Source organism: Etheostoma cragini, chromosome 20 (assembly GCF_013103735.1).
Source record: "Etheostoma cragini isolate CJK2018 chromosome 20, CSU_Ecrag_1.0, whole genome shotgun sequence".
NCBI classification, from domain to species: Eukaryota; Metazoa; Chordata; class Actinopteri; order Perciformes; family Percidae; genus Etheostoma; species Etheostoma cragini.
In genome coordinates this window covers 20736691-20751115 of record NC_048426.1, presented here as the reverse complement: position 1 = coordinate 20751115, position 14425 = coordinate 20736691, and the positions used below count along the sequence as shown (strand labels likewise).

Sequence of the window (14425 nt, the reverse complement as noted above, 5' to 3'; positions counted from 1 at the left end):
CTGACGTGCTAACGCGCATGTCTTCTGAGGTCCACACGTGGTCGGTTTGTGTAAACCACGCACGCAGACGCAAGCAGCGGCTCAGAAATGGCGGCCGATGCTGGGAGCTCTACGCTGCAGCTACCCTGCGTTTTTTCACCAAAATCACGACAGTACTTAGCATTGTGTGCCCAGGATGGCAGACTTCGCATTTGGAACACAGATAGTAAAACACTTCAACAAGAATATGTGCCTTCAGCCCATTTGAGTGCCACTTGTATCTGCATAGCATGGGGACCATGCCGGACAGTCAAGGTACGTGAGGCTGCTTTGGAATTCCCTGCTGTTAGCTTCAGTAGCTAGTGAGGCCTGAGCAAGCTCTTGTGGTGTTTCCTATAGAAGTGCACACAACATAACAGAAAAGTTTCACTGTTATTTCTTTTAAAGGAAATGACAAAGAAGGGTTGAAACCGTAGGCTATGTGTTAATGCTGACGCTTTCATTTGACTAAGGCTTGATTATAAGGGAAGCCACGTTAGCAGCTAGCTAGCTTGCAACAGCTGCGCAGGACGCACATGTTAGTCCCACATGGTAGCTGGTGTAGAAAACTTGTCTTTATGACAATGTCTTTATTTGGTATTTAAGGGAGAACTAACTCTAGTGAATACATATCGGAGCCACATTAATCCGAACAAGAATTTCGCAGTCTATTTAGAAAGCTAGTTGTGCAAATAAACACGTTATTTAAGTTAGCATTAGCACACCAAAGCTTCAGATGCGTGTGCCACCATTACACCTCTGGGTGGGGAAGTTATAAAAGTTTTATCTTAATGTCTCCAACTTTACTGTCAATTTGTTTGCAACACTTTGACAATAGTCGATGTGTTTAGTTTAAGGCGGAAATTTAAACTCTGAATCGTAATTAGGCTTTCCAGAAAAGCTGTTTATTGTGTGCATTATAATTTATATAAGTAGTGTCCACTAATTAATAGTAGGTTATTGTAATAGGAGCAAGCTAATTTTTTAAAATCTCAATTAATAGCAGCCCGTCAAAGAAAGCATTTGCCTTATTAGCTGTCAATGGGATATATGTATAATGGCAAATTGGTCAGTGATGCTATTAACTTTATAGATATTTTATAAAGGTAGTATTACTGTGATACTAATAAAGATAGAGCCTCCCGACTGAACCACACATGTATCATACTTGTATTATTATTTATAATGTTTAGGTATGTTTAAATAAACAATATGCTGTGTTTCAGGAGGGGCCTCAGAGGAAGAAGAGGAAATCGGAGGCAGGGCAGATGGAGGAGAAGGCAGACCTGTTGGCGATGGGCACAGCAGCGGGCAGTGTGCTCATCTACAGTACAGCAAAGGGAGCACTGCACTGTACTCTGGTGAGTCTGAGAATTTACACACTCACATCCTGCTTGTGTACTATATCCTATAAAAAGGGAAATAAGATGCAACCCACAACGTAATTTATTAGACTCTGAAAGGTTATTTGATATAGTTCCCAAAAATGTTATCTTGGCATTTGCAAAACCTGTAACCTGGAAATGAATTTGTGTGCAAAAAAAACTGCTGCTGTCAAAGTGATTGATAAAAAATGTTTTATTGAATATCCGCATAATTTTCTTACCACTGCTACCTATCATTTTCTGTCTCTGCCAGGATGGAGGCCATAGTGGAGGAGTGAATTGTGTCCAGTGGCACCCTGAAGACAGTTTATTATACAGCGGCTCAGATGATACAAACATTATAGAGTGGGACCTGCAGACAGGAAAGGCACGAAGGTCAGTATCTAGTTTATCAAAAAACAATGTTAGAATTATGTCGGCATGCCTCTTGATTGGGGAATGAGACGTCTGTCCAGAACTGACTAAACCAAAACACATTTGATATATTGAGTCACATTGTTGAGGTTGAAATCTAAATGAGATGTTAGATTTATAAGAAAATGACACATCACAACACAGAAAAAGCTTCTGTCTGTGGTACAGTGCCAATGAAGGCCAATTAGTGGTGTGTTTATAGTTTACCACAATTTATATCACTGTTAGTGTCTCAAACAGTGAGGATGTTCTTAAGAAGAACATTGAGCCTCATGCATGAAACGTGCAGTACAGATGTGATCAAAAGTTGTGTACTTCTAACATGTTCTTGGGTTAGATCAAAATGTAAGTGCTCTGGTGCACATGTAAGCAAATACTTTTGAATCCATAGCACCAAGACTCTGGAGCATGGACATGTGGTCACTCAGTAGTGGAGCGCCGTATACATATACTGAAAGGCCAGTAGCAGAATTCTTTACACACCTGAAAAAGTGTGCAACATAACCATGGCCGGCTGTGTTCTGCACAATCTTGCATTGCCCCATGATTTAAACTATGTGGGACCTGACCACAGAAGCAGCGTTAAAACTTGAGAGAACATTTAGCTTTAACATTTAAGCAGATCCCCTTTTTGCTTGGTGAAACCACCTCAGTCCATTTTCATGGCAGATAAAAAGTTATTGTGTTTATTTGATAAAGTAAAACTTATCTAGGTAAAATTTCTTTCTCTGCAGAAGACGTTTTTCTTATGTCTGAGTATACGGTTACGTGTCAAATGTCAGTGGTTTTCACTCTGCATCCGTCTGCTGCTCCAATATGGCTTTATTTGGGCGTTTCTCTATGCTAATTTCAAATGGTAATTTAATGTATTTAAATGCAATTCCTCAACAAACTCAGGTGGGAATGTAGAGACTAGGCTCTTAGTGCACGTTTAATGAATCCCACCTAGGATTTTCTTAATTTCCTCTTATTGCTTTGTACAAGAACAAATATAAGACAGAAAAAATAGAAGCCCGTTGTGTATCCTGTCAGCCTCTTTTACATTTTAATTGTAATTTTCTGTAGAGCAGAGTTTCTCCTCTGTTGGTCTTGTTAAACTACAAAAAGACATTGTCCAATCATGACTGCTCTGGGGTTAAGGAGTGTGTCTTTTTAATCACAAATGTTCTTTGACAAGTACAGACACTGGCCTGCAGATAGCGCATCAACCAAACAACATCCATGTTTCCATTTGGCTGTTTATGAAATTAACATCAATTAGCGGCAGATGACGTGACCCGCTGCTGGTGACATTTGTCATTGTAATCAGGAAAACAAAAGTCGGGGCCAGGTAAAACTGGTACTAATGCATCTCATCCTGGGATGCATGTAGTTACTGGTATAACGGTCTGCTCATTGGCCTTTATTTGCTCGTTTTTCTCAAAACTAATATTGCATTATTTTGTCAAGACATAAGTGGAGGCGCTCTTCATATTAGCCAAGGCAACTCCCCCACTATTATGGTGGAGAAACGTTTCTAAACTACTCCCCAGTTCAGACATTTGTGTATATCTGTTGATAGAGAGCGATAATTGTCCTGAGTTGTTTTCTAACAGGAAGTGGTAGACCTCTGTTCATCCCGAGTATATGTACATCTGGACTTTGGAAGAACAGCCTTATTCTTTATTTTTGTATAGTTCTCTAAGGGAAAGTTGGTGAAAATTATTTGAAGAAAATAACTGACCGGTTGTGAAATGCGTTTTCATTAAGTAACTTCTGCAAAATTGGGTTCCATATTTTATTGATTGAGTTAGCTTAATCTCTCTCATAGGGATTTCTGGTTTGACATAAAAGCATACGCATCATGTGTATTTATGGCTTTGAATAACTACCAACTTTTCTACTGTTGCTCAATCCGTTTTCATTGTCCTCTTTGCTGTAAACCTTCAGCTACTTTCATGCTGTCAAACCATCGCCTCTGAAAGAAATAATGTTTGCAGTTGGCCCAATTACAGTACCTCTCTGTATTTCATCAAACACTTTTTTTACGTTTTAGTAGAGGCTCAGTCAGTGTGCATTATCATGAGTCGTAATGTCACCATTAGTCCTCACTCGATGCTTTCCAAAAGCCCATTTGTGGTCCACAAAATGGTTTGTAGAGTGGTGAGCATTGTATATATCTTACTGCTATCAGGTGAAGTGCACTAGTAAATAATATGCTGTTGAATGTAGCGGTGAAGTTTCAGGCCCTTCACTTAAATGTATAAAAGAAAAACGCTGTGATGGAAAACACAACAGACAAAGTGCTACTTGTATCATGCAATGGAGAGCTCCTGACCCTGTTGAGTGATGTCAACAATAGAAGAAATGGTAGTCCATAAAAATGCAGTTAGAATATAAACCTTCCCCAAAATGCATAAACACATGCACCAACAGTTGTCATTGTCTCTTTTTCTCTTTAGTAAGTGGAAGGCTGACCGTGCAGCTGTGACCAGTTTGTGTGTGAGCCCTGATGGCAAACTGCTGCTCTCAGCTGGTCAGATAATCAAGATGTGGGACTTGGACACCAAGGAGGTTTACAGGGTAAGTATCTGGTGTAAACAGCTGATTTATGTTCATATTTGTTGATTTTATAAGGCCAGGGTAAACATTTCTGGGTATTCATGGGAATATGCTAGAAACACACACACACTCTTATAGAATATATGCAAGTGAAAATGTCTGATCCCAGTCTAGTTGAAGAAAAACAATTAGGATTTAGAGATAGTCAAACATGGGTCTAGTGTTTGCAGCATTATTCAACTATTCTCTTTGTCATTATTCTCTCTGCAGAAGTTTACAGGCCATTCCACGGCTGTGACGACCCTGCGCTTTGCCACCACTCGACCTCCCGACAGCAATGGTCTTTATTTCCTGTCTGGTGCTGCACATGAACGACTGCTCAGTGTTTGGTGAGTGCACACTGTGATGCTGTGTCGTTAGACGTCATTTCAAATATATGGCTGTTTTCTGGCTGTGATTGCCATGCTTATTTTTATGTAGCTAACCTGAAGTTGTGTCACTGCAGGCAAGTACGAGAAGATGGAAAGGACAAGAATTCAGTGGTGTCCTTCACACTGACGGACGAGCCAAAACACATTGACCTTGTCACGTCCAACAACAAGGAAGAGGTCAGAGTGGACCAAAGTCTGACTAATTTATTTTGGCAGATGTCTTAGTGTATACTTGGAGTTGGTTAAAGGAACACGCCGTCCATACATACCCTTCTCATTTCCGAGCGTGTCGTAACTCTCTGATGCACCCAGTTATTGGGAGCAGTAGGCTAGACGGAGCCGGTGAGCTAGGCAAGCCGTGGGGGCATCAGACAGTTACGACACACAAAGAGATGAGAATGGTATGTATCAAATTGTCTAAGTCCAAGAGGTACGGTGAATTAGCTTAAGTCTCAATAAGTAGGCGTGTTCCTTTTAACAATCACATTTAATAGGATAGAGCATAAGATAAGCACTTGCTTCAAGCCCTGCTAAAGTGTTTCTCCCAGTGGAAAAAATGATGTTGGAGCTATACAGACATATTGTTTTATGTAACCTTTTTACAGTATGCTAACGTTTATTTGTCTTACACAGGCGGTGAGACTGGCAGTGGTGTGTAAGGATGGACAGCTGCATCTCTTTGAGCACTTTTTAAATGGGTATGCCCTTAAAACACTGTACCATGCAACAAATAGTAGTGTAAGATAAGTTTAAAGCACCTAGGATAAGTAATTACTTTCTCTTGTTTTAAAAACATTTTGTATTGGACTCGTAGTTCACTTGTTCACTCTGCTGAGTGTGTATGTCTAAAACCAAAAATTTGTTTTAACCAAAGCGAGCATCTCAACTTAAAGGGTAGGTTGCTCTATTGTTGGCTAATGGTGGCTGAAAGTCATTTTTATATTTATTTGCTAGTTCACATTTGGTGTGTTTGCCCCCTACTGGCTGATAGGGACATTGCACTGCCAACAGCTGGCTTGGATCAAATTTGTGTTCAATAATACATTTTATCTTACACATCTGTCTAAAAATCTGTCCCCACAGACCCTGTAAGAAGCCGTTTTCACCCTTGTGTACGGTGCAGATGTCAGACACAAAGGACTCCCCAGCACCGATCCCACTGCTGGCTGCTGCCCTTAGACCCGAGACACGGTCTGTGCTGCTGGCCTACGGCAACCACCTACAGCCTGTGATGGAGAAAGTAGTAAGTACACAGGACACTGCAAAATTGCATGGGTTTTTCACCTAGGGCTTCAAGTTTATGGAGAAATCACAATTATTTGGGTGAATATTGACATGAATATTGAATATTGACATTCATTCATTCAATAGTCATGAATATTTAACTTCATTACTCATTGACTTTTGCAAAGATATTGCATTTTTTTAAATTAAAATCAAATCAACCATGAAAAACCCTCGAACTGTCAAATTTCCCTTAATACTTCTGTTGAACTTTCTGAATTCCACTTCAGAACACAAGAAACCAATAAGTTTACTTGCAAAATGTACGTGGAAAGTGATTGTTTTTTTTCTTTATAGATTGATTGCACAGCTCTAACTTTACCACTTAGATTAGACCACTATGAAGATTGGCCTGAATAACCATGTTTTGTACAACTTGTTTAATAGTGCTCCTTCTCCATATCTCCTTTATAAAGTATTTAATTTTCCTGATGCCTGTTCTTATGCTATATAAGCAACGGGATAACAAACATCCTGCATATTCCAGGACGTCAGACTTGTATTCCTCATGTTAATAATAATACATGAATACTAGCACACAAAAAAAGATGAATCTCTAACGTACCAGTTTGGCCTCTTTTCAGTTTTTAGCCTAAAGACAACACATGTAGAGGCATCATTATCAGCCTTTAAACTGTCATCTCTGTACAGGAGATCAACACAGCAGAGAGACATGTCTGTTTGAGCCGGGATGTTCAGACCAGCTTGTCCCTTTTCTTGGAGACCACCGTTTCTAAGGTAACACTCAAGTCCTAGTTTTTGTAATAGGTGTCAAGAAGCCTGATTTCGCCGGAGCATGTTCTCCAGACTCTTTATGGTACTATTTGCTATGGTCCTACATGTAGGCTATAACTGACTGAAGATGAGAACCTGAGATTTTTGTGTGTGTTCCAGGTCAAAACTCCTATTGTCAATGCCAAGAGCAGAGTCTTGGTACCAGGACTTCCTGGCCACCAAGCCCCAGTCAAGGGAACCTTGCAGGGATCAGAGAAGAGGAAAAAAGACACAGACACCAAAGAGGTGGGTTCAGTGTCCATGATAATGCACCACACACTGGCTCACTGCACCTTTTTTCTCTCACTTTGATGGAATTGGCTCATACTCCTAAAAACCTAATGAACACAATATGTCAGATAGATGTTTTTGGTAGACATTTGGTCAGAAAGATGCTGGTTTAACTGTAAGAGCAGTTAGCTTGGTGACATTGTATGTCTGCATCAATTCCCTTAGTTAATTTTACAGTAGTTGATGACATCTTCATTCATTCATTTACTTAATTTATTAATTGATTTGAGAAACTGTTTATTGTACTGGAGAAAACCTAAAATGCAATACACACCACATTCTAAATATTCTAGTTATATAGAACAAAATCTGAGGTATTCAAGTATAAGAACATGTTAAGCATAGTGTTGTATTGCCATTTGGCTTTCTGACCAGTTTTCTGTAATGTGATATTGGTATTAAACCTGGGTAAGATGGAAACATTTAGTTTGTGAACAGATATTTGCCAATGCCTGTTTACCTAATCTAACTCTGCTCTCCTGTAGATGTCAATAGCGGAGCGACTAGGTGAGATCGATCTCTCTACAGTCTCCACCGAGAAGGGGGCTCCTAAAGGGATGGCCTCTTTACAAACGGACAACTTTGCAGTTCTGCTGGTGCAGGGCCTGGAGAGCAACGATGCCAACATCCTAAATGTGAGCTCTGAAATAAAACACTCCGTTTGATATATGAAAAACCAAAGACTATTTTCTACATTTGTTTTGCTCAGACATTCAGCTCATTAACCATTCAGAAGGTTATAAAGACGTACTACCAGCCAAAGTCGGATTTAAACTCGATCCCTGAAAGACATCTTTCATAGCATTTTGAGACTTTCATAAGCTTAAACCTATTAAAAGCTTTTACAATTGCAAAAGTTGACCTGATTGTCGTGGATATTCAGCTCATCTCACATGAGCCTCCACTTTAAATTTGTCAAATCCTAATTACAAAAACGTTCTCTCACAGAAAGTTTTTCAGACTCGTAAAGAGATGGTGATAAAGAAAACGGTTGCTCGGTTACCCCTCCCGGCTGTTTTACCTTTGGTGGAAGAGGTGAGTCAATTTTCTGTGCAGTGTTCAATGCATGGGACACATTAAAAGTTTATTCTTTTGTGACCTGCCAAAATCTTCTCACTTTTGTTTTAACTCTGTCCAATGATTTACTGCAGTTTTTAATCTGCCCTTTATCTCCTTTCCCCTAGATCACAAACAGACTCCAGGGGCACCCTTTTACGTAAGTCGACGTTTGACAGATCAACTGCAGGCATTTAGTTGGCTTCAGTTGACATACACATTAAACATAAGTCACTAATGCAGACAGTGATGTATTTGCTGCTGCTTTTACTTTCCATTATAAACACAATGAGCCCCATCATGTGGATATATACAATCAGGCAGTTGTGGTTCCCACTTGACAGCATATTTATTTGTTTGTTCCTGCAGGGCAGTTTTAATGGTACGGTGGCTCAAGGCTGTGCTCATGCACCACACATCATACCTGGCATCGGTGAGTCCACTTCACTGCCTGTACTGCTGTTATGAAGCCCCCACACCGTTTGTTGCTGCTTGTTTGACCTGTACCCTAATGCCTTCTGTTCAGACGCACATATTCCACGGACCCCTAAGCACAGCACATGGCAGTTTATACAAACACATGGCATCATTCTGCGCATATTTCCTCTCTTGGTCTACGTTCACATTTAATCTTTTTTAGATCTACGGCCATTACTGCCACCACACAGCAGAGATAATGCGATTGCTTTTGATATCTACTTAACCAGCAGCTGAATATCCAATAACTTTGCACATTTAAGACGAAAGATGAGAAAACATATTGGTTTTTGGGGGTCCTGGTGACCTTTACCATAGCACATAACATTTTGATTTTCAAATAACTTATTCCCTGAACTGCAAGGTCATACAAAAAGCCTATTTACTGTTCAGGTTAATCTTAACAAGAGAAAACAACTGTTTGGTTTTCACTTACACTTAAACTATTGTCTTCCACTTACAATTCATAAATGTCAGTTAAAGTCTACTGGCTATCCTGATGCATACACTATGGGAAAGCAATAGTTAATAATTAGGGAGTTGAGTCCTTGCCAGTGGCCTGCCTCATTTATGACATTGAGTTTGATTTTGTGTGTTTTCTGATGCAGAAATGTTTTTACCTCTGATTACTGTGTGTATCCTAACAGCTGCCTGACCTGGTTACCCAGCTGGGAGTACTTTATCACATGATTGAGAGCAGAGTGAAGATGTTCCACAAGCTAACAAAGCTGCATGGAAAACTGTATCTCTTAATGACACAGGTAGGTGACACCATGTACAGACAAAAGCTAGTCTAACCTGAGCCAGGCCGCACAAAAACAATAGCAAGCTCATCCATGTTTTGTTTGTTTTTTACACACTGGTATCAGATCGTTGATATGTCAGTATGCGGAAGGAAAATATGGCATTAGAACATTCTAAGACATTCACTAGGACAATGGATGTTCAGTGAGTAATTCTGGTGCTGCCAGACATTTCAGTCTTATAATGGGGACAAACGGAGGGGTTTGAAGATTGAGCCATTATTTTCTAAGAAATTAAGAAGTTTTAGAAGTTGATGCCGTCTAGACTAAGAAAAGCCAAAAAATGTATTTTTGGCTCATGTGGATGAAAGACAACTCCCAGAATGCACTTGTTTCGCTTCCCTAGGAATCCACTCCAAAGCCATGCCTACCAGTTACAGACATGACAGTGAGGCATTCAAGTCAAGTGTTTATTGTCATTTCAACCATGTGCACGAAATGTTTCACCGTGGCTCAAGTGATGTTACACATTTACAATATGTAAAAACACATACAACAACATACAAAACAGGCTACATTTAGTGCACACACATTATAGGCTCGGTAAAGTTTAGCTTACTCATTGGTATCATTAGTGCTTGGTGGGCTGGAAACACTGAATATAAACACAGCCATGAATTTGCGTGAAATATAGAATGGTCGGCATTTAACATTCACAAACTACACCCGCAGTTAGCAGTAGTTAGTTAAAAGCACCCGATAGCACTTAGCTGGAACTCCTGCACTTGTAGTCCACAGCCTCTTGGCAAAAGTGCCTCCGATGGCGCTAAATGATGATTTTTATGCGTCATTGGAGGCTTTTTCCCAGACCCACAATACATAGAAATCTAGTCTCTGGGACAGATTGGAGGGATGCTCTGCCATTTGAAATCCCTCCCGGGTTTCTATTGATACAAAGCTTAATGCTAATCGTTGAAATATCCCTTTTGACATATAGCTATAGATCTGTTAAACAAACCACTGTAACTAACACCGTTTGCCCTAAGGGAACATGTACACAGTGGCGTTGTTTCATGTGATATGTATGATTAACTAACAGGATAATTAATACTATCCCTGGTACGCATTCTTGACTAGCTGCTCCAAGATTTATTTTTTAATTTAACTTTGAAATACTAAATGCATTTATCAGTCGACTGGTATTTATATTGAACAATCTGTCCTATAGGGATAATTGTCTGTTCCGAAAATGCAAAGTTGATACTGGTGACAAAAGGTGTTACCACATTGTATTGGATGGAGCGATCTGTTTATGAAAGTGCACAGAGTCTTCCAAAAAGGTTTTAGCTTTTTCCCTGACATCAGCATCACAATATATATATAAACAAAGATGAATCTGCAGGTTTTGCAAAGACAAGGACCTACGGGGACGATTATCATTTCCCAAAATGCAAAGTTGACAGCTTCTGACCTTGTGGAGACCGTAGTACGGACATGCTTCCCTGTAGCTTCCGACTGGCTGTGTTCTTGATATCACCCACACAGGGATTTCAAGTCAGGATGTATTATGTCCCGATGCAATTTCTGAATCCCCATCCTGCTGCGTAAAACTGGAGCGCTTCGTGGATGTGATGCGCCATTCAGACAACAAATCTCTGAATTTTTAATTTGCCCCTGTTAACTCAACGTTGTTGGCATCTCTGACATGGAAGTGGCTTCACAGAATGCACATCTGCGCTTTTGCTTCATTTCTTACACACCCAATCCGACGATGTTGCCACATAAACGTAGAGCCCCTAATTGGATCAGGTGTGCAACAGGAATGAGAGCCTGTGGGCTTTGAGGACTGGGCTGATGAACAAAAACGTGGGCAGACAAGATCTTGCTGAAACACATTTAAATACTACACCATTCAACAATGGGAGATTTTTATGGCGATTTTTTTTTTGTTGTAAAACAAGACATGTTGTATCACATTCCCTTTTGTGTTAAGATGCATTTAATTTAAAAAATTGACTTGTCGATAAAAATGGTAGCTTACCCATCTTTTTTACCACTAGGTGGCGGCAAGTGACAGCAGCAACACAGTTACAGATGTTGACCACACAGCTAAGCTGGTGTATGAAGAAGGTAAGTGTTTGTCTTGTTTTGTGCCTCATGTTCAGTCTTTTGTTTACCAGCTGCAATTATTCTTTAAAACCGTCCTACTTGGTAGAATTACAATTTCTTAGTCCCTTGAAATCTCATGTATAATCACAGCCTGGGTCAATCTACTGGTCCCAGTGATGTTTCAATCTGGTGAGCAGTGACTTGCAGCTGACCGAAATAAAAAGATTCTTATTTGGCTCTCTAACTCATCAGTTGTACATTTCTGTTGCGTGATTGACTAAAGTGATCCTTAAAAGTGACTGCAGTGCAACAGGTCCCACTGATGCTCTCTTGAAATGTCTGCCCTGCCAGACTGATTGTTTGGTTGTTTTGACTGGCATTCATTCATCGTTTTCAATTCACCTTGAGGCGTTCAGGACTCTTCATGAAGACTGAACTGAATAGGTTAAGATTTATGGAGCCAGTGTTGCCCACCATGCAGCTGCTCTTGGTGATGCACCACACGCAAACATGTCTCCTGTTGCCTGGCAACCTGACCGGCAGCGTTCAGATCCTCCCCTTGGAGCGGCATAACAAGGCCTCGTTTTGTTCACTCTCATTTCTCATTACTGCACTGTATAAGATGCTTTATTGAACCATGTCAAAAATCTGCTTTCATGAAATAATTAACTTTGCTTTGAGTTGCAAAACCCCTGTCAGTGGTCCGTGATGTAAAGGTCTGTTTAAAAAAAAAAAAAAATGTTCATAAAGGGGGCTGATGAACGGGAGGTTATTACCGGATGCCACTGTGCTCTGGGCACTGCTGTGCTCAGGGCTTGTTATGGGTCCACCATGGGAATCTGACTCGATGCCTCAGTTTGTTTCAGTTGTGTCAGACTAGTTATTGAATCAGTGCGCTCAGGTTGTGTGGACAGCATGTACAGTTAAATTGGGTGTGATTAATTGCGGTTTTAGTTGCAAACAAATGTGTTCTCTAATTGTACTGGTTCTTGCCTTTAAAGGTGACATTAATTCTACATTAATCAACCATTCTGTTGCATGAGCTGGTGCAATTAGAGTAGCGACTGAAACATCGGTCTGAATACAGGATTATATTTAAAAGTCATCCAAGGGTGATGCACATAACTCATAATACACAAAAATTGTAAATGTTATAGAAAAACTGCATTTTCACAACATGCAGCATGTTTATTTTTTCCATTTCTGTGGATACGTGTGCAAACCTAATAACTATTGTTGGTTTTAAAAAAAAAAGCCCTTTTGTAACGTAAATTATCCTGCATCATTTAACTTCTAATTGTGGCCCAGGAATAAACAATGTCCTCTCCTGAGGCTATTTGGAATACCAAAAGTGATGTGCCACTTTTTTACAAAGTAATTAAGTTTTTGAAATAACTACCTCTGCCTTATTTTCCTGTTGTACGGCATACACGGATATTTACAATGACAACATAGTTATATTTAATATCTGGTTCAAAGGCTGCCCATCACAGTTTGCTGCAGATGATGCCTGGCTGACCTTTTGGGGCAGATAGCCGCAGCAAATCATTGACATTGGAAACATTTTAGCAGTATCCACTAATAAATTTGTTTTCCGTGTGCCCTCAGAATCATCTGAAGATGAGGCCTCTGGCGACGAAGGTCTTCCTGATGATGGTGACGACTCTGTAAGTTATGAAAATCTGGCCAGTCAGTCAGAAGTGTCCAAGAAGTTAAAACTAACTTTCCAGCGGTTGGGAGAGGTCATCCATTAATGTTCCAATTGTAAAGGCCGATGTTCGCAAACTGCAGACATTTTATCAACGCATTGTATTTTTGTTGTTCTTTCTAGAACTGGGAAGAGGAGGAGGTGATGGCAGAAGACAAGGAGGAACCAACAGACGAGGGAAATGATGACCCAGACCGCAGAACAGATTCCAAAGCAAACGGAGAGGAGGACATGGAGCATGGAAATGAGAGCGAAGAGGAGTGAGAGCGAATGAAGAGAAATGCAAATCATACATAAAATGGACCTGAAAGAGTTATATATACTTTCATTTTATTTTCATGCTTTTGATTCTATTTTAAAGTATGATTTTACAAAATCAAGGGACACATGATGTTGAAATGTGGGCAGCTTGGCCCCCTGCCTCGCCACAACTCAGTTCAGCAGTGGCGATGTCATGCACCCTGTCTTTATTTTCACCGTTTGAGGAACAGATGCAGCATTTTGGGGGAGAAAGAAAAACATTCTATCCCTTCTGTCAGTTCAGTCTGCATCCCAGCTCTATATCTTGATGAGCTTGCATTGAAAATGACTGAAAATATTATTTGTTGGTGTTACAGTTTGCCGACATTGCAATCTGCATTCCAAATTTTATGTTATGTAATAAATGGTATTAGAGTATATTGTATTACGATTAGTAGCTGAGACAGCACCCTGTCTGTGACCGGTTTATTCTAAGACATCACTGTAGGCCACCTGAAACACGCCTGTTCAGTGGAGCCCACAGCTGCAAACCCAGTGCAGGAGTGGAGTTGGGATGCAGTGCCCCCCCCCCCTTTCCCCCCTTCAGCTCATGGTTGTACAGAATACTGCCCGATCCAGAGGCAGGCTTGTCAGCCAAGACCATGCATCATGTTCCCACACAATGTAAATCTGTATGTACAGCGAAGTGTTTGTATGAGCTCTTCCCTCTACAGCTGTTCTTGGGATTAAATGAACTCCTGTAAAGTCTCCTGAATGCTGTTTATTTTATTTTTTTTAAATTTCCAGATTTGTTGCAGCCCTCTTGTTTTAACGGTCTTATTTTTGTGCGTTTAGTTTCTGGGAGTGCCCTGATGTCCACTGCCTTTAACCCCTAGTCACGTGGCAACTGAGAAAAGAAAATGTGAATAAATAGGTTTTGGAAATGGCTGGTTG

General features: G+C 40.3%; 1 protein-coding gene across 1 annotated transcript; it reads left to right on the top strand.

Moving 5' to 3' along the window:
• Nucleotides 1–22: 22 nt before the first annotated feature.
• wdr43 (WD repeat domain 43) lies at nucleotides 23–14241 on the top strand. The gene is made up of 18 exons (XM_034857432.1): nucleotides 23–294; nucleotides 1245–1379; nucleotides 1657–1778; nucleotides 4259–4379; nucleotides 4629–4747; nucleotides 4864–4966; nucleotides 5423–5487; nucleotides 5873–6032; nucleotides 6725–6811; nucleotides 6968–7093; nucleotides 7624–7773; nucleotides 8087–8173; nucleotides 8323–8354; nucleotides 8564–8627; nucleotides 9319–9432; nucleotides 11475–11544; nucleotides 13132–13191; nucleotides 13353–14241. The coding sequence occupies exons 1-18, from the start codon at nucleotides 88–90 to the stop codon at nucleotides 13493–13495; spliced, it is 1965 nt and encodes a 654-aa protein (XP_034713323.1). The 5' UTR covers nucleotides 23–87; the 3' UTR covers nucleotides 13496–14241.
• The last annotated feature ends 184 nt before the right edge of the window (nucleotides 14242–14425 follow it).

What these genes read in the sequence shown, in the direction of transcription:
- wdr43 (XM_034857432.1), top strand. Translation starts at nt 88, where the DNA reads ATGGCGGCCGATGCTGGGAGCTCTACGCTGCAGCTACCCTGCGTTTTT. An exon ending in CAGACAGGAAAGGCACGAAG is followed by an intron (nt 1,779 to 4,258) that starts GTCAGTATCTAG and finishes TTTTCTCTTTAG; the next exon opens with TAAGTGGAAGGCTGACCGTG. An exon ending in TTTTACCTTTGGTGGAAGAG is followed by an intron (nt 8,174 to 8,322) that starts GTGAGTCAATTT and finishes CCTTTCCCCTAG; the next exon opens with ATCACAAACAGACTCCAGGG.